Source organism: Otolemur garnettii, unplaced genomic scaffold (assembly GCF_000181295.1).
Source record: "Otolemur garnettii isolate 467f Iridium unplaced genomic scaffold, OtoGar3 scaffold00087, whole genome shotgun sequence".
In the NCBI taxonomy this organism is placed as follows: domain Eukaryota; kingdom Metazoa; phylum Chordata; class Mammalia; order Primates; family Galagidae; genus Otolemur; species Otolemur garnettii.
This window is the reverse complement of record NW_003852482.1, coordinates 21,562-44,418: the sequence shown is the minus strand read 5'-3', so window position 1 is coordinate 44,418 and position 22,857 is coordinate 21,562. Positions and strand designations below refer to the sequence as shown.

The window sequence follows — 22,857 nt, the reverse complement described above, 5'->3', positions numbered from 1 at the left end:
GTTCTGTCCTTTCAGCCTCCTTCTGGACGGGAGCTTCTGTAAAAAGCTGGCTGCAGTTCGCCATCTTGGCTCCGCCCCCCAGATTGCCATAATTGACTCAAGCAATAGACATCTGAATAGACCTACTTCATACAAGGTTGAAACAGTAGTCTGAAGCCTTCCAATAGGCTGGGCATGGTGGCTCACACCTGTAATCCCAGCACTCTAGGATCACTTCAGCTCAGGAATTCAGGACCAACCTGAGGAAGAGCAAGACCCCATCTCTACAAAACCAGAAATAGAAAAATTAGCCAGATGTGGTAGAACCTGTAGTCCCAACTACTCTAGAGGCTGAAGCAGGAGAAGCGTGTAAGCCCAGGAATTTGAGGTTGCAGTGCCACTCCATTATAGCCAGAGTGACAGCGCAAGACTCTGTCTGATAAAACAAAACAAAATAAAAATAATTTAAAAAAATACCCAAACAAAAAAGCCCCAACCCTCCCCCCCCAAAAGAAAACCTCCTAATAAAGAAAAGGCAAAGACCATTTAACGGCAAAATGTCAATCTCTTTAACAAATGGTTTTGGGGAAAAATCATATATCCTCATGCAAAAGAATGAAGCTTATACAATATATGAAAATTAACACAAAGAACTAAATGTAAGAGCTAAAACTATAAACATCTTAGAAGAACACATGGGGGCGGCGCCTGTGGCTCAGTGGGTAGGGCGCCAGCCCCATATACTGAGGGTGGCAGGTTCAAACTCAGCCCAAGCTGAACTGCAACAACAACAAAAAATAGTCAGGCATTGTGGGTGCCTGTAGTCCCAGCTACTGGGAGGCTGAGGCAAGAGAATCGCCTAAGCCCAAGAGTTGGAGTGTGATACCACAGCACTCTACTGAGGGTGATAAAATGAGACTCTGTCTCTACAAAAAAAAAAAAAAAAAGAAGAACACATAGGGGATAAATCTTTATGTCCTTATATTTGGCAAAGAAGTCTTAGATTTGACACAAAATCACAATGAGAAAAGAAACAACAGGTAAATTAGACTACTCAAACTTAAAAACTTTTGTGCATCAGAGGACATAGTCAACATAATGAAAAGGCAATCCAAGGAATTGGAGAAAATATTTTCAAATCATGTATCTGATAAGGTCTCTGATAAGGTCCTAATGTTGGAATATATAAAAAGTTCCTACAACTCAACATTAAAAATATAAACATCTCAATTAAGAAATGGGAAGCAGGGCAGTGCCTGTGGCTCAAAGGAGTAGGGAGCCAGCCCCATATGCTGAAGGTGTCAAGTTCAAACCCAGCCTTGGCCAAAAACTGCAAAAAAAAAAAAAAAAAAAAAAAAAAACCACACACAAAGAAATGGGAGGTGATGTCACTAAGCTGGCCAACTAGAAGCTCCTAGTGTTTTCCCCTCACAAAGACAGAACAATGAATAAACAACTACATTTTAATGAAAACAGCCAAGGGAGAATGCTGGGAGGGTCTTAGTACAGTAATAGAAACCAAAGTAAGCATAGAAACTCAGGAAGGTCATATAGAGAACAGAAGGAAATGCTGGGGCCCCTACCTCCCTTACCCACCCATATAAGATCAGCTGGAAATGGGATGGAACGTCTCCCTATGGCAAGGGAAGTAAGAGATTCCTTTCTTTATGATAAGAAAGAGGGTCCCTACAATCCCTATCAACCCCTTGGACACTTTTTTTTTTTGAGACAGAGTTGCCCTTAGTTGAGTGCTGTGTCATCACAGCTCACAGCAACCTCAAACTCTTGGGCTTAAGCAATTCTCTTGCTTCAGCCTCCCAATTAGCTGGGACTAAAGGGACCCACCACAACACCCGGCTATTTTTTTTGTTGCAGTTGTCATTATTGTTTAGCAAGCATGGGCCAGGTTTGAACCTCCAGCCTTTGTGTATGTGGCTGGTGTCCTAACCACTGAGCTATGGGCTCAGAGCCAACACCTTGGACACTCAACAGACCTCATCACTGGGATCTCCTGCAGTCCTCACAGGCTTTAAGCCCGGTGGAGAGACCTGCCTGGAGTCCACATAGCTATGCTACCCGCAGAAATGAAGCCAATACTGTGCCCCACCCCTGCAGCCTATGGGGATACTGAACTATATTATCTTGGAATTGGAACTACAGCTGGAGTGTGTCTTGTTCTGGAGGCTCCCCTTCACCACTGAGGGTAAGCTGCCCCTGAGCCAATGTAGATTAATGCCTCCAACATCCCCAAGCCAAGCTACAAACAGCTGTTATACCCATTCCTGTGTTGCCAAGTAGAGATAGAGCTATTCCCCTTCCTCCTCACCCTATACCCTGGGGTCAGAGTGGAAACAGTACCCTGCCTTCCAGGAAACAGAGCCTTGGCTGCCCTAGTAGTCATGTACCCCAGTACTGAAGCTGAAGCGGTATCCTGCATCTTGGGGAAATGGTGCCTGGAATGCCCACAACAGTCACATCCCCTAGGCTTGAGTTGAAGCTGAATATTGTCCTCTGGGGAGCTTGTGCCCTGGCCAAGCTGAGCAGGACTCTGTACCTTAGGGAAGCAGAGCAGAGGCTGATCTGAGTCACCCCACCCCACAGGCCAAACAAGTCTAGGATCCTCCTTTACTGGAGCTAGGCTAGCCCCTTAGAGTCTGAGCTGATGAGAACCCCTCTTCTCCCTTGAAGCATAATCATCACTGTGCTATTCCCCAGTCTCCCCCAGGGCCCAAACGATAGCTGTGCTCTGCCATTCTAGGGTACTTGTTGCTTCTGCACCTGATCTTAACAGAGTTTGAGATACTGCCAAGCCCCACCATTCTCCAAGGTCCAGAATTACTGTTAAATGGTACCTCATTTCCCGGGACCCAAGTAGCCACAGAGCTGTATTGGCACAGGTTCCCAAATTGCAGCTGTACCCTACTCCTCAGGCCCAAATCTCCAGAGTACCTCTTTTTTGGAGTCAGACCACTACTGTGCCCTTCCCACAGCTACCACCTGGACCCCTGGACCAGAGCTGCTGTGAGTCATTGATGTCTTAGAGCAGCAGTTCTCAACCTGTGTGTCGCGACCCACAGGAACTGTATTAAAGGATTGCAGCATTAGGAGGGTTGAGAACCACTGTCTTATACTCACTGATCCAGGCTCTGTGGACAATATACATCCAACCTTGTCACACAGAGGCAAACCTGCCCCAAAACATAGGTGCCACAATAGGTTTGTGAGATGCTGAGCCTATAACCCTAGCCCCAGAGTCATTCTAAGCACCTGTACCTGAACTCAGCTCCACTGAAATTACTTATAGGCCATCAGATCTGACACGAAGAGGAATCCCCTCAGCTAAGTCACTCCATTGTATGGAATCAGAATAAGTAGACCTTAAAAACTCTTGACACCAAGGACATTGACAATCTACAGTATTACTACGATTGCCACAAACTTCTACAGCCTAGGCCACTAAGGCTGACACTGAATGCAGCCGAGGAACTTGCAAGGGGACTATACCACCACATCTATTTGGAAACAGAGTCACCACACTCTTCCCAACCAGCACACTAAAACCCAACTGCAGGTGAAAATCTTTCTCTATGAAATCCACTCTACAAAGTTTAGAAGGGGCACTTGTTCTACTAGATGTGTATACATCAACATAGGGACACAAAAAACATGAAAAAGCAAGCAAATATAATATAACACCACCAGAGGAACATAACTCTCTAGTAGCAACACTAAAGGAAAAGAAATCAATAATTCCCAGAAAAAGAATTCAGAATAATGATCTTAAGGAAACTCACTGAGATGTAAGAAAAGAAAAATAAACAATTTTTAAAAATCTAAAAAACAACTCACAATGTGAATGAGAAATTCAACAAAAGAAATATAAATCTCAAAAACAACCAAACAAATTCTGCACCTGAAGAATTCAATGAATGAGATTTTAAAAATATAGTAGTGAGCTTCAGCAGCAGATTTGATCATGCAGAATATCTGAACTTGAAGAAATTAGCCAGTCAGAGGGTGGGGAAGAATGAAAGAGAATGATGAAGGCTGGGCACAGTGGCTCATAACACCAAAGTATGATCCTAGCTCTTTGGCAGACCAAGGCAGGAAGATCATTTGAGGCCAGGAGTTTGAGATCAGCCTGAGCAACATAACAAGACCCCATCTCTACTATATAGATATAGATACATAGATATTAATTAATTTATTTATTCATTTATTTATTTAAGAAATTAGCCAGGCTTGGTGGTACACATCTGTAGTCCTAGCTGTGCTGGAGGCTGAGCCCAGAAGTTCACGTGAACATAGGTGGTTAAGTCTATGTGACAGAGCAATACTTTATCTTAAAAACAAACAAACAAAAGAGTGAAGAAACCCCAGAAGAATTACAGGACAAGATTTAGTGAACAAATATTCATATTACAGGAATTTAGAAGAAGAAGGGGGAAGGAAAAGGTGTATAAAAACCTATGTAATGAAATAATATTCTTAGACAACAAAATAATAGCTGAAAACCTCCCAAGTCTGGAGAGAGATATGGACATCCAGATCCAGCTCAAAGCTCTTTACATAGATTTAACCCAAAAAGGTCCTCCCTAAGATATTTTATACTCAAATTGTCAAAAGTCAGTAAGAAAAAGAAAATTTTAAAAGCAGCAGGAGAAAAGCATCAAGTCACATATAAAGGAATCTCCATTAGACTAACAAGATATTTTTTCACAGAAACATTACAAGCCATGAGAGAATAGGATAATCAAAGCACTGAAAGAAAAATACTGCCAACCAAGAATACTATACACAACAGAGCTATTTTTCAGAAGTGAGGGAGAAATAGTCTTCCCTCACTTCTGAAAAATACCTGGTGTTCGACATCTGGAAGCAAAATGTTAATCACTATCCTGAGCACACAAAAGTGTAAAACTCACTAGTGGAATGAATTTCAAGAAGAGAAAGGAAATAACCAAGCCCATCATTACAGAAAATTGCCAAATTCCAACAATAATAAGAGGAAGAAAGAAACAAAGGATATACAAAACCATCAGGAAGCAGTTAACAAAGTGAGTCTTTACCTATCAGTAATAACCCTGAATATAAACAGATGAAATTCCTCACTTGAAATATATATTGTATGAATAGATTAAAAGAAAAACATGATCTAGCTATCTGTTATAAGAATCTCACTCTACCAGCTTGGTACCCATAGCACAGTGATTATGGCACCAGCTACATGCACCCAGGCTGGTGGGTTCAAACCCAGCCTGGGCCCCTGAACAACAATGACAACTACAACAAAAAAATGGCCAGGCATTGTAGTGGGCACCTGTAGTCCCAGCTACTTGGGAGGCTGAGGCAAGAGAATTGCTTAAGCCTAAGAGTTAGAAGTTGCAGTGAGCTGTAACACCATGGCACTCTACCGAGGGCGACGTAGTGAGATTCTGTCTCAAAAAAAAAAAAGAATCTTCTTCACCTGTAAAGACGTGTTTAGACAGCAGGTGCGGGAATAACTTCACCTACTTCAACTTTGTCTCTTTCATCTTCTTGTACTCCTTCCTGGTGAGTCCCCACCTCCCTGCACCACTTGGTAAAATGGAATGGAAACTATGATAAATTGATGAAAAATTAAAGAAGACCTAATTAAATGGAAAGTCATCCCACATGCATGTATTGGAAGATTTTATATTGTTAAAATGGCTATACTCTCCTAAGCAATGTATAGATTAAATGTAATCCCTATCAAAATTCCAGTGGCATTTTTGCAGAAATTGAAAGGGATACCCTTGGCTCGGCACCTGTGGCTCAAGTGGCTAAGGCACCAGCCATAGACACCTGAGCTGTTCAAATCCAGCCTGGGCCCACTAAACAACAATGACAGCTGCAACCAAAAAATAGCCAGGTGTTGTGGTGGGCACCTGTAGTCTCAGCTACTTGGGAGCCATAGGCAGGAGACTCGCTTGAGCCCAGGAGTTGGAGGTTGCTGTGATCTGTGATGCCATGGCACTCTACCCAGGGGGACAGCTTGAGCCTCTGCCTCAAATTAAAAAAAAAAAAGTATGAAAGGTGTACCCTTAAATTCATATGGAGTTGCATGGAGCCCCCCAATAGCTAAAACAATCTAGAAAAAAAGTTGTTTCCTGTTTCGTAATTTACTACAAAGCTACAGTAAGTAAAACAGTGTATACTGACATACATATAGGCCCAGGGAATAGAATTTAAAGTCCAGAAATGAACTCTAAGATCTATGGTCAATTGATTTTTGAAAAGGTACCAATGGGGGAAAGAAATATGTTTCTTTCAATGACAATACACTGGGGAAAGAATAGTCTCTTCAAGAAATAATACATAGAAGGTTTGGCACCTATGGTTCAAGTGGCTAAGGAGCCAGCCACATACACCTGATCTGGCAGATTCAAATCCATCCTGAGCCCGCCAAACAACAGTGATGGCTGCAACCAAAAAATAGCCGGGCGTTGTGGTGGGCACCTCCCAGCTACTTGGGAGGCAGCAACAACTCACTTAAGCCCAGGAGTTGGAGATTGCTGTGAGCTGTGATGCCATGGCACTCTACCCAGGGTGACAGCTTGAGGCTCTGTCTCAAAAAAGAAAGAAAGAAAAAAATGAAATAATACATAGGAAATTGGACAGCCACATGCTGTGGGAACAGAAAGGAGATTGGTGGCTGCCAGAGGTAGGAGAAGGGAAGAGTATGGGGCAATTCCCTGAGGGTGTAGGGTGTTTTTCTGGAGTGACAAGAAGGCTTTGTAGCCAGAGAGATGATTGTATAATGTAATGAATACACTAAATGCCATTGAGTTGCAGTTTTAAAAATGGTTAAATGTATGTTATGTGAATTTCAATTTAATCATTTTTAACAAAGAACCTACCTAAGCTGTTGGTCTGTAGATCCTAAACCAGCGAGTCTATAGTCACTGCTATCACTTAACCTAGATGCCTGGTCGGGCCATGGATAAGAGATTATGGAGCCTGAATTAGGGCTTGACAGTAGAAATGGAGAGCAAAGGTCTCTAGGGGACTAACTGGGGCCCCAGAACATCCTGGAATTCCCAGTGCAAGGCCAGTAGGAACAGCAGGTCTGGGGGCCTCTACCCCAATGGCGTTGCACAGAGATGGGGCTGGGGTGAGTGCAGCATGGAGGGCAGGCTGGTATCTCTATGTTACTTCTCTTTCCTGCCCTGCAGATGTTGAACCTGTTTGTGGCTGTGATCATGGACAATTTTGAGTACCTTACGCGGGACTCTTCCATCTTAGGGCCTCACCACCTGGACGAGTTCATCCGGGTCTGGGCTGAGTACGACCCGGCTGCATGGTAAGGGAGCCCCCGTGCTCTGTGGTCCTTGGGGGTGGTCCATACCCATCATCTCAGGACAGGGCCAGCGTGGCTTTGGACATGTTTTGGTTTGGGACCAAGGAAGCCATCTGCTGCATGTAGAACAGCACTGTGTCCCCCTGGGTGCCACTTCCCTTTCTGGTGTTATGCCTTTATGCAGCTCCTAGATTGAGAAAGGCCTTTTGAACCCCTCAGTTCAATCTTTAGGGGTGCCTGGGGTCATGGAAGGTTTTCAAGGGTTGTGAGGTATGGTTCTTGCTGCACAGAAGTGCACAGCATTCTTCCAGGCCACAGGAGGGCTCCTGGGGTCACAGGACAAGGTGTGGACAGCACAGCACCCTACCCTTATGAAGCTTAGAGGGGTTTTAGAACATTCTCCCTTTCTGCTATTTCTCCTGGGGATGGAGTCAACATGCACTGCTGTGCCCCTAGCCCAGGCTGCATGTAATGGATGCTGGTGGACTTTTACTGAAATCAGATGATCTACCAGGAAGGCTCTAATGTGGTAATTAATGGTGGGAAAGGTTACTTGCTGCATAAGTGAGGGTGATGTGTGTCCAGGCATTTCCAGAGTTTCATGAATCTGTGTTAGACCCCACTTCATGGCACCTACATGTGTTTTGCCTCAGGGCTGAGAGCACATTCAGAAAGGCAGACACAGCCATGTAGATCCTCCATCTGCCCCTTTGTCCTGCATTTGCTCACTTGCTCCCTCCTTCCTTCAGGCAATAGTTGCTGAGGCTGTTCTCTGCCAGACCCAGCACAGGAGGTGGAGGGGCTGAGAGGCCTGGCTGCCGGGTCAGATATAGCCTGCTCAGGGAACGGATGAGTAACCCTCAGGGAGTGGGTGGACATCCTGCACTGCTGTGCTCAGGGGTGAAAAGTATGGGGCTGTGCATAGCTGTGGCTCCCCAACCTCTCCACACTCCTAGCCTGCCCAGGTCCTGTGTGTGGGACCAGCCTGGTCACACTTCTCATGCTGAGGGACTCACTGCCCACAGAGCTCTGCAGGTTATGCCTTCTTCCCTTAAACTGAAGCTCAGGATGGGAGCATCCCAAAGACCCAGAAGGCCTGGGCTTGGCTGGCTCCCTGCCCCCTCCCATTCATTCAGGATCCTGGGCCTTCCCCACCCCACCACCACGATGACCCCAAGATGTTGCCTGAGGTCCTTCCCAGCCTGGGCTGGTGACAGAGCCACTGGCTGCACCAGGGCTGGGACGCAGGCCTGCTCTGGTCAGGCTCTCCAGGCCCACAGCTCCTCCATGCTTTCATTTTAGTGATAATTTATAACTTTCACACGGCACAGCACTAGCACAGTGGTTATTTATACTTTGTGGTGTGGATATGCTATGCATGCGTCTCAGGACCTCTGCCAAGGTTTTGCAGGATTCTGTCACGTCTGCTTTGTCAGCAGGTTGGTCCTGCAGGGCCCAGGGTTACTCACACAGGACCTTCCTGCCCATGGGAGTGATCAGGAAGGGCCAGTCAGACTGGACAGGAGGCTGGCCATAACCAAGGCCTAGACCTTGTCAGGCAAGTGGCCAGAACATTCCAGTTGAGGGGGGATTTAGACAAGTTCTAAGAAGGTTGTCCTAACTGTGTAGTCTAAAGCTGCAGCCCCCAACCTTTTTGGCACCAGTGACTGGTTTCATGAAACAGTTTTTCTGCTGACCAGGGTGGGGTGGGACAGGAGATGGCACTCAGCCAGTGGTACCATGTGGCCCAGTTTCTGATGGGCCATGGGCCACTTTACAGAGTGCAATTTGTACTAAAGGACAAAGCCAAATCAGTGAGGGCCAGCAAGAGGGAGATGGCAGTCCCCAGATCTTCATGACCTGCCACCCAGGCCTCCATTGGTGGGGCCGAAGCAGGGCCTTTAGCCTTGACTGGGCTGGCCCAGGCTCAGGTGTCATGCACAGTGAGAGTTCAGACTGCTTCCCAAATGCTAGAGTTTGAGAACTGAGGCCCCTAAAAGGCATAGACAGTCAGAGATGCTGATAGAGTGCCACTCTAAAGTGCCACTGAAGTACGGCCTGCAGCATGGGCAGAAGTGGACCTGCATGATGATACCTGAGGCCTTGGGCCTTGCTGTGCACAGTACATAGGATTCTGCCCTGACAGCCCACTACACAGCCCATCCCAGAAGGCCAGGGAGGCTTAGGCACCTGAGCAGATTAGTTCTGGGTCTCAAGCCTTTTAGTAGTTTCCATGACAGATGCAGGGATGTGGTCATCTTTATTTCCTAGGTGACCATTTGGATGTCTCCTCATTCTTTGGAAGAAACTTTGAAACAACAACAAAACTTTGTGAAATTTCCTGTTTTGTGTATGCCTGTTTGTACATACATGTGACTGGGCACAAGCACAGATGTGTCTGTGTGTATGCATATACATGGGTGTGTATGTGCAGGTGAGCACTGTGGGAGCACATGCTCAGTGTGCATTGAACATGTTTGTGCATATCATGTGCTATGCATAGATGTGATTGTGTGTACATCTGTGAGAGTGTGTATGTGTGCAAGTGAACTGCATGTCTGTGTGGGTGTGCATGCCTTTAAGCAGCATATGTGGTATGTGGTTTGTGTGTACATGTGCCATGTAAGCGTGCCCATGGGAGTTTTTGCCTGTGTGCGTGCCTGTGAGCGCATGTGTGTCTGAATGTGGATCTGGGTTAATCAGGGATATGTGGAAGTGCTGGTTTCTGCTCTGCCTTTCCCAGCCTCCTTTTTGTGGTTGCTTCAACACTTTGTGGTGAAGTGTGGTGACTCAAAAGGGAGCCACAGTCCCGCATCTCAGAGCAGTATGTCTGCTCACGTCTGTGCTCACCTTCCTGTCCAGCAATTATTTCCTGAGTATCTGCCATGTGCAGGGCTGGGGCCCAGAGGTGCAGCAGACAGGGGCTCTCATAGCGTTTAGCCAGGCAGGTGATGAGACAGCAGTGAAATACCTTAAGGGTAGCTGTTTCTGAGGACAGAGAGATCATGTCTGGCTGGGGAGGCAGAGGAGATGGCATTTGAGCTGTGCTGAAGGGGACAGGGTGATTGAATGTTGGAGAAGCCAGAGGAGATGGTACAGAGGAGAGAGGGAGGCTGGGCAGATAGTGTCAGGCTATAGGGATGGCTGGTACAGGTGGAGAAAACCCTCGATGTGTGCTCAGCAGGCAATGTTCTGTTGTGTGGACAATAGGGACAGGTCTTGAACTGGGGGGTGGGAGCATTAGCCCTGCACTTTTTGTCTGGGTTTTGTGGGCAAGGCCATGGTGGAGGCTAGATATCCCACTTGAGTCTAGCCCCTTGTGGTGGTCCCCAGGGCCAACAAGCTTAGCAAGTGCCCCAAGTGAAGCCAAAGTGGGCCTTGCTCCTTTTTTGCTCTTTTCCAGAAGTATGTTCAATACTATGTGGAGCTAATTGGACTAAGAGTCCTAGTGTAGGAGAGAGAAGCAGCAGTAGTGACTTGGATGCCAGTCCCAGGGAGTCCTAGGGTATGTTCAGGGAGAGAGGGACAGTGGGAAGGCACATGGACACCTGGTGTCACTGGTTACCATGCTGGCGACAGCTGGGGGTCAGAGGAAAGCACGTGGAAAGGGGCCTTGGCAAGCCTGGAAGCCCAGAGAGCCAGAGGAGGGCTGGCAGAGGGGGTGGTGTGGGCAGGCTTAGGAGTGATAAACCCAAAAAAGGCCTCGGCTGTGTGCAGGCCATAGGTATGGATGTGGGGTCTACCTGCACGGAGCACCCAGTATTCTGTGTAGACTGCCTCCGATCTACATCAGGCTCTAGAAATCATGCTGCTATAGCCACATCTTCTGGGGACCTGCCAGCCACAGTCCCTCTGTAGGGCACCACCTGTCCAGGATGCCCTCACCTCTACTGCCACATCTGGCGAGACCATCAGTGGGGTGGTGGGCGGGCCGGGCTTCATCGTGCCTTTGTTGCCATAACCTGTGACATTTCCTTTCCAGTTGCCGGATTCATTATAAGGATATGTACAGTTTGTTGCGTTGTATTGCGCCACCCGTTGGCTTAGGGAAGAACTGCCCTCGTAGGTTGGCCTACAAGGTTTGCAACTTCGGAGCCTCATCCGACATACTTCCCTGCCCGAAACGCAGACACAGCACACACCCCTGCCTGGTTCAGGAATGACCGCACCTCACCTTTCTCCCGCCCTGCCCCGCACTCCAGCCTCCTGGACGCTTTGGTTCCCTGTCTAATCCTCCCCAGCTGGCTGGGGACAGGCAGCCTTGTAAGAGTGCACAGAAAGCTTCTGGCCAGGCTGTGGCCACCAGGACCAGCTGTCTGGGGAGAACTGGGGCTAGGTCCCACCCGTCAGACAGGCCAGAGGCTGAGGGTCCCAGCAGAGGGGACATGAGTTCATCTGGAGCAGTTGCTGGTCCTTGGGGGAGGAGAGGGCAGAGGCAGAGTGTGGAGGAACCTCCTACTTGGCTCTGGATTGATCTGTTCCGCTCAGTGTGGCGCCCACTTTGGAATGTGGCAGGAGGGCAGGGCCTAGGGCGGATCCACTTGCCCTCTCTCTATGCTGGGCCGCCTGGAGCCCACAGGCTGGTGTCCTGGGCTCTGCACTCCAGGAAGACTCAGTTGTTGGAGCCCACGCTGGCAGCTCGTCCTGCGTGTGGGGCCCGCCCTTCCCCTTGCCATCAGAGCTGGTGTGAGTGGGTAACAGGCCACATCCTGCCAGCTCCCCTCCCTGCGGCCCCCACTTGCTGCCCAGCCCTGCCCCCAGCAGCCCTGCCCTGGGCTGGCCTCGGGCGTCTCTGGGCTTGGAGCAGGGCTTGCCCTATGGTCAAGTGTGGCTCTAGAGCTCCGGGGCTCCCTCTCTAGTTGTCTGGTCGGCTTTAGACTTTTCTCTACTCTATTAGCCTCTAGTCTCACTTGGAAGCAAATCTGGCCATTAAGGATGCTGATGTTTCCGCGTGGCCCTCAGCCACAGCCCATCTGATGTCTCCACTGTGGCCCTCAGCCACAGCCCATCTGATGTTTTCCGTGTGGCCCTCAGCCACAGCCCATCTGCCTCACTCTCTGCCTGCCCACTCTGCCGGGTAGAGAAACAGCTCTTTTCTGATTCGGCATTATTTGTGGTTTCCAAAAGAATAAAATCAGAAATTAAGAACCCAAAGCCGCCCCGATGCAGCCCTTCCTGACCCCTCCATATTCATTAGCTCAGATGTCACCCTGCCCGCTGCCCTGCTGGGGCCGGCTGAGGAGGTGAGGCTGGGGGCGGGGGCCGGAGGGTCACGCCAGGCAGAGAAGCCCTCATCTCACTGCGCCTGTGGGCGTCTCACCAACACTGATTAACTGGATCTGTTTTCTTGTCTGCTTCCTCCCCTCCCGCTCCCTGCTCCCCGCTGCGTGCCTCCTCCTGTGGACCCTGTGCCTTGGCCTCTCTGGGACGGGTCTCCAGTGGGCGCATCAGTTACAATGACATGTTTGAGATGCTGAAACACATGTCCCCACCTCTGGGGCTGGGGAAGAAATGCCCTGCTCGAGTTGCGTACAAGGTAGACCCCGACCCTACACCCCACCCCAGGAGGCTGTTTGTCCTCCTCAGAGGCGCCCCAGGCTCTCCTGCCTTGCAGGGCTGCGGCTTGCCTGCTGCTCGGCCACATGTCCGCCTTGCGTCTTTCTCGCCAGCCCTGCCTGCCTCTGCTTCCTTCCCAGGCAGTGGGGCATGGCCACCGGGACTCTGTCTGTGCACTGGCCCCTCAGGGAGCCCCCCATCCAAGGCTTAGGAAGGTAAACCAGGGCCCCCTGCACTCCACCTTTTCACTCTTTCTTTCCTTCCTAGGATTGAGAAGACAGACCATTTATTTTGAGAGAGGTTGTTTCTGTTCTGGGCTCAGGGCCGTATCCTAGATGCTCTGTCCCCTAAGCCCTTGGCATGGGTGGGGTTATCCAACCCTCTGGGTCTGGTCTGGAGCGGGCACTGGTGGAGCCTGCAGGGCCTCTGGTGCTTCCACACAACCTACCCCTCACCAGCTAAGCAAGTGCAGCGGCTCCCCAGGCCCAGACTAAGGCCTGCAGGGGAAGGTGGCACTATGACACTAAGAAGCAGGGGTGTGACGGAAGGAAAGGGCTTCTTGCTGGTACTCCTGGGGGTTTTAAGAGTTTGAGACGGTCACTGTAGGATAGGGATAGCCTCAGGGGCCCAGGAGCCACAGGGTGCCAAGTCACAAGGAAGGGGTAAACTGAAGGATGCTCCCAGGACTCCGTCCTGGGTGGGCAGGCACACCCTATCCCCCAAAAGGCCCCCTTTGGACCCCTTGGATTCCTTGCTTCCTGGCAACCCATGACTTGCAGCTCAGCACATGCCTAGAGCCTTCCTGTGTCTCCCATCAGAGCGTCCAGCCTTCTGATTCTGTGGATATCTGCTATCCACACTGCTCGTCTCTAGATCCAAGGTCTAGGTCTCTGTCACCTGCCTCAGTGCAGCCTGTGGGGCTGAGCAGCTCTTGTATGCCAGACTGGACGCCCCTGGTATCCTTGGCCCCTGCCCTGCCCTGCCCTGCCCTGCACACTGTGCCTGCTGGAGGCCTTGCATGTGAGGCTGCAGCTTTGTCCCTGGAAGGAGAGCTCTGTCCACCTGATGCCAGGGCCAGGTGGGGAAGCAGGGCCACAGTGGAGTAGCCTTCAGCACCCTCCCAGCTGTGCTGGCTGAGTCTGCAGACTTTGAGGTTTGGGATGAAGAGACCAAGTTGGGGGCTTGGGGGTAGGGGAGGGGCCAGGCCTCCAGCAGAGATGTCTGTCTACCCTGACTCGCCTCTCTGCTTCTCCCTGAGATTTGTGGCCCTTCAAGGCCTGAGGTGGGCAGTGGGCAGATGAGGGCCCTTAGTGAGGAGCCCTCCAGTGCCTGGACGGAGCTCTCCTTTCTTGGAAACCACCTGCCTGTTCTCCCTTCACTCCTGCCCCTGACTTCCCTTCTGGAGAGGAGCCCTGGCCTCTCACATGGCTGTCAGTGCTGGTCTGCAGGGACGCCATGCTCTGGGGAGCAAGTTTCTCCTGGTGTGTGACTCACATGTGATGTGGGAGGCCCTGGGACTGCAACTGGGTATGTCCAGTGGGGCTTTGCCAGCATTCGGGAGACAAAGTCTGGCTCGTGCCTCTGGCCCTCATCCACACCCTTCTCCCAGTCACTGGGCTGAGGACTCTGGACTTGGGGCCAGGATGCTTGGGGCAGGGTGGTTTGGCCCTCACCAAGGAAGGGGCTGAAGGCTGCCCTGCCACAGGTGTGGATTTGGGGGAGGTAGGCAGACCTCAGGGAGGAGCTCCTACCTCTAGCTCCCACTCTGTTGCAGAGGACAGGGTGGGGCTCCAGTTGGCCTTCCCATGCTCAGGATGCTCTATACACATCTGGGACCCTTTTCCCTTTGAGGCCTCGTGAGTTCTCTTGCTGCAGCTCTAGGCAGCTGTTGGCTGTACCTATCTCCTGCTGTCCTGTCCCTGAAAACTGAAGTGAGAAGGGGACTGTCCTCCTGAGGGTGATAGAAGCAATGTTGCAGGGCACTGCCCCTGCCCAATCTGCACTAGTCCTTGCAGTACTGCTGGCTGGTCCTGGGGCCCTGAGCCATCCCATCTGTTCTGGTTCTTTCTAGCTGGGAGGACCTAGTACTGAGGCTTGTCCTGATGCCTTACATTGATGTGGGCTCTGCCTCCAAGTGGCACCGAGTGTCTCTTCCTAGCCCCTGTCTGGGCCTGCCTAAGGCCAGGGAGTCACCCTTGAGGGTGGCTAATGGGGCCTGGGCCATCCCTAGGAGCCCCAGCCTGACACCCCTCTCTCCTCTGCCAGAGCACACACCCTTTTTTCAGCCATAGGCAGGGGTCCCCTGAGTAGTTTGCATGTGTCTGAACTGTCAGAGGGATCAAGGCCCCTGGCCTGGTCCCATGTTGTGATCTTTACCTGGTTTTCTACTTTTCTGCAGCCAGGAATAATCTTCAGCTCTAGGAGAGGGGTGGGCCCTGGGTGTGAATGCTGGCAAAACTCCCAGGCACCTGCCGGGACCATGGTCAGGAGGCTCGGCCTCATAGACCCCAAGCACTCGGTGTTCTGGGGTGGGGGTGATCCCACAAGCCTGGCCCTGACCTGCCTCCCCACATCCTCAGCGTCTGGTCCGCATGAACATGCCCATCTCCAGTGAGGATATGACGGTCCACTTCACATCTACGCTGATGGCCCTCATCCGGACTGCACTGGAGATCAAGCTGGCCCCAGGTGAGCAGGGCACTGCAGGAGAAGGGAGGCACCAAGCCCCACTATCCTCCAGAGTCAGCCCCAGAAAGGTGTGCAGGGGTCGGAATGAGGGCTGGCCCTGTGCAAAGAGACCTGAGGTGGCCAATCAGCCACTGTGTTGGGCATGGGTCTGCATGTAAGCAGACATTTTCAGATCTAGAAACTGAGGCGCAATGAAACTTGATCAGTTACCCAGGTTATTCAGAGCCAGTAGCGGAGCCAGGATACCACGGACCAGCTTTCTTTCTGCCCTGGGCCCTCTTGCTATGGAGAACCCAGTTCCCCATCAGGTCCTTTCCTAATCTGACCAGTGGGACACAAGGGGCCCTGCCTTTGTCTCTTTCCTCCCTGGTCTGTGCCCTGGAGCTCAGTGTCTCTCCTGTCATGTGTGAGTCACACTGGCAATTCCATGCCCTGTTATTTGTCCTGTTGTCAACTTCTCTCTCTCTGCTGGATCATTTGTATCAGTATATACACATACTATTATTTTTCCCATCTTTAACAGTTCTCCTCTTTCTTTTCTATTGACTTCTCTATTTTTCTCCTTTCCTTCATAACAACCAGCCCTTTGAAGATGGGTTCCTAGTTTCTCTCCCCTTCTCTAGCTGGACTTTTCCTGCGGCCTTTCCCTGGAGCTTCCCTTGGTGGTGTCTTCAGCAGCCTCCACATTGCTGACCCAGTTGGCTGACTCTTGGTCTTAGCTCATGGGCCTGTTTGCAGCTTTCTCTCAGTTCTTACTCTCTTCCTTTTGAAACTATTGTATGTCTCTTTTTCTGGTTTCTATTATCTCCCAAACTCTGAGTGTGCCTGTGTGACAGAATGACCTCTATGCCACCTACACTGCTTTATCATCTTACCTGTCCTGTGGCTTCAGGCAGCATGAAGTCCAATTTTGTTCTTTGGACCAGACTTGCCCCTGAACTCCAGACCCACAAGTCCCACAGATTATTCACTTTCAGCATATGGAAGCCTGTGAATGGCCAACCTTGACTTGTCCCACAGCCTTCCAGTTGCTCAAGCCAGAATCTTTGGAGTCATCTTTTTCTCTCTCTCTTTTTTTTTTTCTCATCCTATTCTGTTCTGTGAATACTGACCATATCTTATGAATCTACCTTTAAATTGTATCCAGATTTAGAATATGATCACTTCTGTTCCTTTCCCCACAGTCCCTCTTAGGCCCAGCTTCAGTTGGCTCTTGACAGGGTGGATACCACAGCCAGCAAAAGCACTTGCTTCTTCCCATACTCCTCCTATCTGCTTTCAGTACAGCACCAGAATGATCAGGTTAAAAATAGACTGATCAATCCAACCCCTAGCTGGATTGATCAAGAAAAAAGAAGGTACAAATAGTAATATAAGAAATAAAAGAGGGAATATTACTGTAAATCCTGTTGGCATTAAAAAGGTAAGTAGTGGTCCTCAAACTTTAAACGGGGCCAGTTCACCATCCCTCAGGCCGTTGGAGGGCCGGACTGTGGGCCCCAAGATAAGTCGGCTGCTAAGCAGGACAGGCAGTAGCAGCAAAAACACCTGGCAGGCCGGATCAATGTCCTCGGCAGGATGCATGTGGCCCACTGGCCGTAGTTTGAGGACGCCTGGATAAGGGAATGCTATAAGCAACTTTATGTCTTAACCTAAATGAAATGTAAAATTTCCTTGAAAAACATAAAATATCAAAGTCATTCAAGGATAGATAATCTCAGTGATACTGTGTCTGCTAAGTAAATTAAATTCAGAGCAGAAAAACTTTCCAACAAAGAAAATTCCAGACCCAGATGTCTTTATTAGTGAAATCCACCAACTATTTAAGGAAGAAATAATGCCAGTTCTATACAGAGTCTTTCAGAAAATAGAAAAAGGAGGAGTATTTCCCAACTTGTTTTACGAGGTCAGCTTTACTCTGGTACAAAACCCAAAGACATGATAGGAAAAGTAAACTACATACTAATATCCCTCATTAAAATAGAGTCAACACTGTCTTTTAGCAAGCTGAATCTAGAAACATATGTATATAGAAAAGATGAAACTGGGTGGCGCCTATGGCTCAAAGGCGTAGGGCACTGGCCCCATATGCCAGAGGTGGTGGATTCAAATCCAGGCCTGGCAAAAAAAAAAAAGATGAAACATAATAACATAAGTGAGATTTATACCAGGAATGCAAAGTTGGTTCAATATTTGAAAATAAATCCATAAAATTTACTGCATCAGAGAAGGAAAACTATATGATTATCTCAGTAGACATAAGAAAAAGGATTTAACAGAATTCAACATTCATTCATAAAAAACTTACTGCCTAAGCTAGGAATTAAGGGAAACTTCTTGAATCTATACTACATACTTAGCATACTATACTTACATACTATGCTTACATACTAAGCATCTATACATACTTAGCATAAAGGGTATCTGTGGGAAACCAACAGTTAGCATCATATTTACCAAAGAAAAAATGACTCCTTACCTCCTAAGGTCGTGACCAAAGCAAGGGTGTCTGCTATTTAACATCATACTTGAGGCCCTAGCTGGTGAGATAAGGCAAGAAAAAGAAATAAGAGGTTTGCCCACTGTAATGGAAGAAATGACTATGCAAAAATCTAGAGTCTATTTTTTAAAAATACTAAAACTAATACAGGCTCGGCTCCTGTAGCTCAAGTGGCTAAGGCACCAGCCACATACACCAGAGCTGGTGGGTTCAAATCCAGCCCAGGCCTGCCAAAGAACAATGACAACTACAACCAAAAGATAGCCAGGCATTGTGGCAGATGCCTATAGTTCCAGCTACTTGGGAGGCTAAGGCAAGAGAATCACTTAAGCCCAGGAATTGGAGATTGCTGTGAGCTGTGATGCCATGGCACTCTACCCAGGGTGACAGCTTGAGGCTCTGTCTTAAAAAAATAAAATAAAATAAAATAAATAAAACTAATACATGAGTACAACAAGGTCGCAGGATACAGGGCACATGCATTTTTTAAAAGTTATGGTGGTATATATTAGCAATTAGCAATTTAAATTGTTTTCTATTAAAATAGCACCAAAAACATGAAATACTTCTGCATTGATGGATAACTCTAAAAATATTTTTGTAAGATTTGAATATTGTGAATTTCAAAACATTCATAAAAGGAGTCAAAGAAAACTTAAGAAAATTATGCCATGTAACATGTTCATGGATTGAAAGACTTGGTATTATTAAGATACCAATTATCCCCATATTGATCATTAGAATCAATGTTAAACCAGTGAAAATCACAATAGCTTTTTTTTTGGTAGAAATATACATAACAATTGTAAAATTATGTAGAAAGCAAAAGAACTTTAATAACAGTTTTTAAAAAGAAGAAGAAAGTTGGAAGACCTACCCTCCCTGATTAAAAGCTTCGATAAGGCTGCATTCATCAAGGTATTATAGAAAGGGTAGAGACATAGATCAATGGAACAGGATAGAGACTCCAGATACAGACTCACATTGATATGTTTAATCATTTTTCAACAAAGTTGCAAGACAATTAATGGAGAAAAGATAATCCTTTCAACAAATAGTGCTGGAAAAATTTAGGCAACCATATGTAAAAAGAAAAAAAATCTTAACTTGTACTACCTTAATCAGCTATTAAAAAAAAACCCACAACCAGGATGGTTTAAACAACTGAAATTTATTTTTCACAGTTCTGGAGGATGGAAGTCCAAGGTCAAGGTGCTAATGAAGTAGGGTTCATTCTAAGGCCTCTTCTCTTGGCTTGTAGGTGGGCATCTTCTTGCTGTGTCCTCACATGTCTTTCCTCTGAGTGTTCAGGGAGAGGAAAAGAAAGAGTTCCCTGGTATCTCTTGTGAAGGCTAGTGTGAATCAGCGCCCTACTCTTATGCCCTCATTTAACCTCATTTACTTCCTGATAGGCCCTGTCTCCAAATACATTAGGGGATTAGCATTCTACATATAGGGTGGCACAGTTCAATTCATAACACATACCTTTCACCCTCTACAAAAAAATAACTTGAAATGGGTCATAGACATTAATTTAAAATCTAAAATAATAAAACTTTGATAAGAAAACATAGAAGAATAACACTGGCAACTTTGGGTTCGGAAAAGATTTTTTTTTTTTGCCAGGGCTGGGTTTGAACCCGCCGCCCTCAGTATATGGGGCCGGCGCCCTACTCCTTGAGCCACAGGCACCACCGGAGAAAAGATTTCTTAAGACACAAAAAACATGAATTAGAAAAGAATTGGTAAACTTAACTATATCAAAATTAAAATACTTGCTCTTCAAAATATATTTATGAAAATAAAAAGACAGGCCTAAGATGCAGAGGAAATATTTGCTAAATACATATCTGATATAAGCTTGGTATCCATAGTGTATAAAGAGTTGTCACAGCTCCATAATAAGAAAATAACCCAATCATCACCAAAGGAGATATTAGGTCATTAAATATGAAATGCCCTATTTTGAGTCAAAAGTATAGTTTATTATGTCTCAAACAAGAAGTAGTACAATTACTCAAAGTGTGTGCCTAAAGAATAAAGACAATTTTACCATCTTCTTGGTAGCTCATTTATGCTGCAGCAAAGAACCTGGATAGCAATTAATAAATCACAAAAAGTGTTTTCCACGGGTTGTTGAGAATTGAATATTTTTCCTTGCAAGAAGTGGTCCAAAGCCTGGAAGAAGTGGTCAGTGGGTGCAAGGTGTGATGAATATGATGGACAACAGGGAGTTTACAAGTCAGGATTCTGTAGTTTGAGCAGCATTGTTTACGTGACATGTAGTCAAGCATTGTCTTGCAGAAGGATTAGCCTGTCTCTGTTGACCAATCTTAACTACTTAATCATGAGCATCCTTATCATTTCAGCCAGTTGGTTGCAGGAGAGACAGCTGCTATAATTACTGACTAGGTTTCATGAGGCTGTAGTGGATAACACCAGTGTGGGACCACCAAATAGATACCATTCATTTGTTTGATGAAAATGTTCAGTTTTGGACTGTGTTTCAGCACTTCATCTTTATCTAACCATTGTGCCAAATATTTGTGATTGTAGAACAAACAAACAAACTCGTTTTCCATCACACATAACAGTACAGTATATAAATGATTCACTTTTATATCATGACAGCAAAGAAGGATAAGCTTTGGGACGATGTCTCTTCTGATGCTTATTTAATTTATGCCGAACCCATCTACTCAGCTTCTTTACCTTGTTGATTTGTTTCAAATGGTCCAATATTGTTGAAGTAGTAATGTCAAACCCTGCTACTAATTCAGATGTAGGTTGAGGTAGATTTGTTTCCACTACAACATTCAGTTCATCATTATCGATCTTGGCCTGAGGTCGCCCACATGGCTTATTTTCAAGATTAAAATCACTAGAACAGAACTTGTCAAACTATTTATTAGCGACATCCTTCCTAAACACATCATAGATATTTTGAGCTGTTTGTGCTGCATTGGTTCTATGATGGAACTCTTTCAAAAGTAACACCAGGCTAGGCACAGTGGCTCATGCCTAGTACTTTGGGAGGCCAAGGCGGATATATCACCTGAGCTCAGGAGTTCAAGACCAGCCTGAGCAAGAGTGACACCCTGTCTCTAAAAAACATCCAAGAGTTCCAGGCATTGTGCCTGTAGTCCCACCTACTTGGGAGGCTGAGGCAAAAGGATCACTTGAGCCCAAGAGATTGAGGTTGCTGTGAGCTATGATGCCATTGCACTCTACCAATGGCAACAAAGTGAGACTGTCTAAAAAGAGAGAGAAAGAAAGAGAATTACATGAACTTTTTACTTAGCCATGGTTTCTCAAAAATTGCTCTAAAAACAATTCAAAAGATAATCACAAGCCAAAATGGGCATTTGAAAGAATGAGGATGTACCTTCACAATAAAAATAAAACAAAAGGTGTCAAAATGAAATGTCAGAGATAGCAATATCAAACAGTGCTTGAGGAAATAAGACACTTCATACTTAGTCACTTAATATATGGAAGGCAAATGAACACATATAAAGTGGTTCGATGTATTAATCATTAGAGAAATCCAAAATAAAACCATGGTGAAATAATACCACATCATTTTAATTGCTTAAATACTTTTTATATGTCAACATTAAGTGCAGATGAGTGGCTGGACAACTGTGTTCTGGTGGGACACAAAATGGTATAGCCCCTCTGTGAGATAGTTTAGTTACTTATATGGCCCCACTATCCCACTTAGAAATGAAAACACATATTTACACAAAACCTGCTTGCAAATGTTTGTGGCCTTATTCATAATTGGCCCAAACTGTCATGTGTCCACCACCTGGTGGTGGATAAGCGCACCTTGGTATATCCATACAATGAAATGGTACTTAGCTGAAAAAGAAGCACACTGCTGACATATGCAGTAGCATAGATGACTTTTAAATGTATCACTCTGGGGCAGTGCCTGTGGCTCAGCGAGTAGGGCACCAGCCCCATATACTGAGGGTGGTGGGTTCAAAATAGCCGGGCGTTGTGGCGGACGCTTGTAGTCCCAGCTACTAGATTCTTGAAGCTGAGACAAGAGAATCAGCTAAGCCCAAGTGCTGGGAGGTTGCTATGAGCTGTGACAACACAGCACTCCACCGAGGGTGACAAAATGAGACTGTCTCTAAAAAAACCCATAATAATAAAAATAAACACATCACTATGAGTGACAGTCAGATTCAAAAGCCAACACACTGGGAGTGCTGTTTGTGTGACATTCTATAGGGTGCAAAAGTGTAGAGACAAAAACAGCAGTGATGGGAGGGATGGGAGTAGAGTGAGAGTCTGGACTGGGACGCACAGAGGAACTTGGGGGTGGGGAAACTGCTCTATATCTTGATTATGGTGGCAGATTCACAATTATATAAATTTACCAAGATTGATAGAATAGTATAACTAAAAAGAGTCAATTTTATTGCATGTGAATTATCCTTTAATAAACCTTATATTTTAAAACATTAAGTCAGATTATTTTATTCTTCAGCTCAAAACCCTTCACTGGCTTTTGACCTGAGTGTCCTGCCTGCCACGCTCCTCTCCCCCACCGCACTAACTTCCTGCCCTTTGCCTGACCCTCCAGGGCACCTGCATTCATGGGACCCTTCTGGCCTTTGGGGCTCATGTGCCCCCTTCCTTGTAAGACCTCTGGCGACTTCATGGTGTCTCTTAGCCCCTTTCCCACACTGCTTACCTCACCTTGGCATTTCTCACTATTTAACATGATGGATTTAAAATACTTATCACTACTTTTTTTGAAGAAAAAAGTGATATAAGCTTCAGAAGGGTAGTTTTTCTT

At 46.9% G+C, this 22,857-nt stretch overlaps 1 protein-coding gene across 1 annotated transcript in view; it reads left to right on the top strand.

Annotated features, from left to right (window-relative positions):
• CACNA1B (calcium voltage-gated channel subunit alpha1 B) overlaps positions 1–22,857 on the top strand; it is a 221,174-nt gene that overhangs the window by 189,558 nt on the left and 8,759 nt on the right. The window contains exons 37-39 of the mRNA XM_003794791.2: positions 7,176–7,303; positions 12,740–12,836; positions 15,436–15,544. Coding sequence (XP_003794839.1) covers positions 7,176–7,303; positions 12,740–12,836; positions 15,436–15,544 — 334 coding nt within the window. The remainder of the gene's footprint in view (positions 1–7,175; positions 7,304–12,739; positions 12,837–15,435; positions 15,545–22,857) is intronic.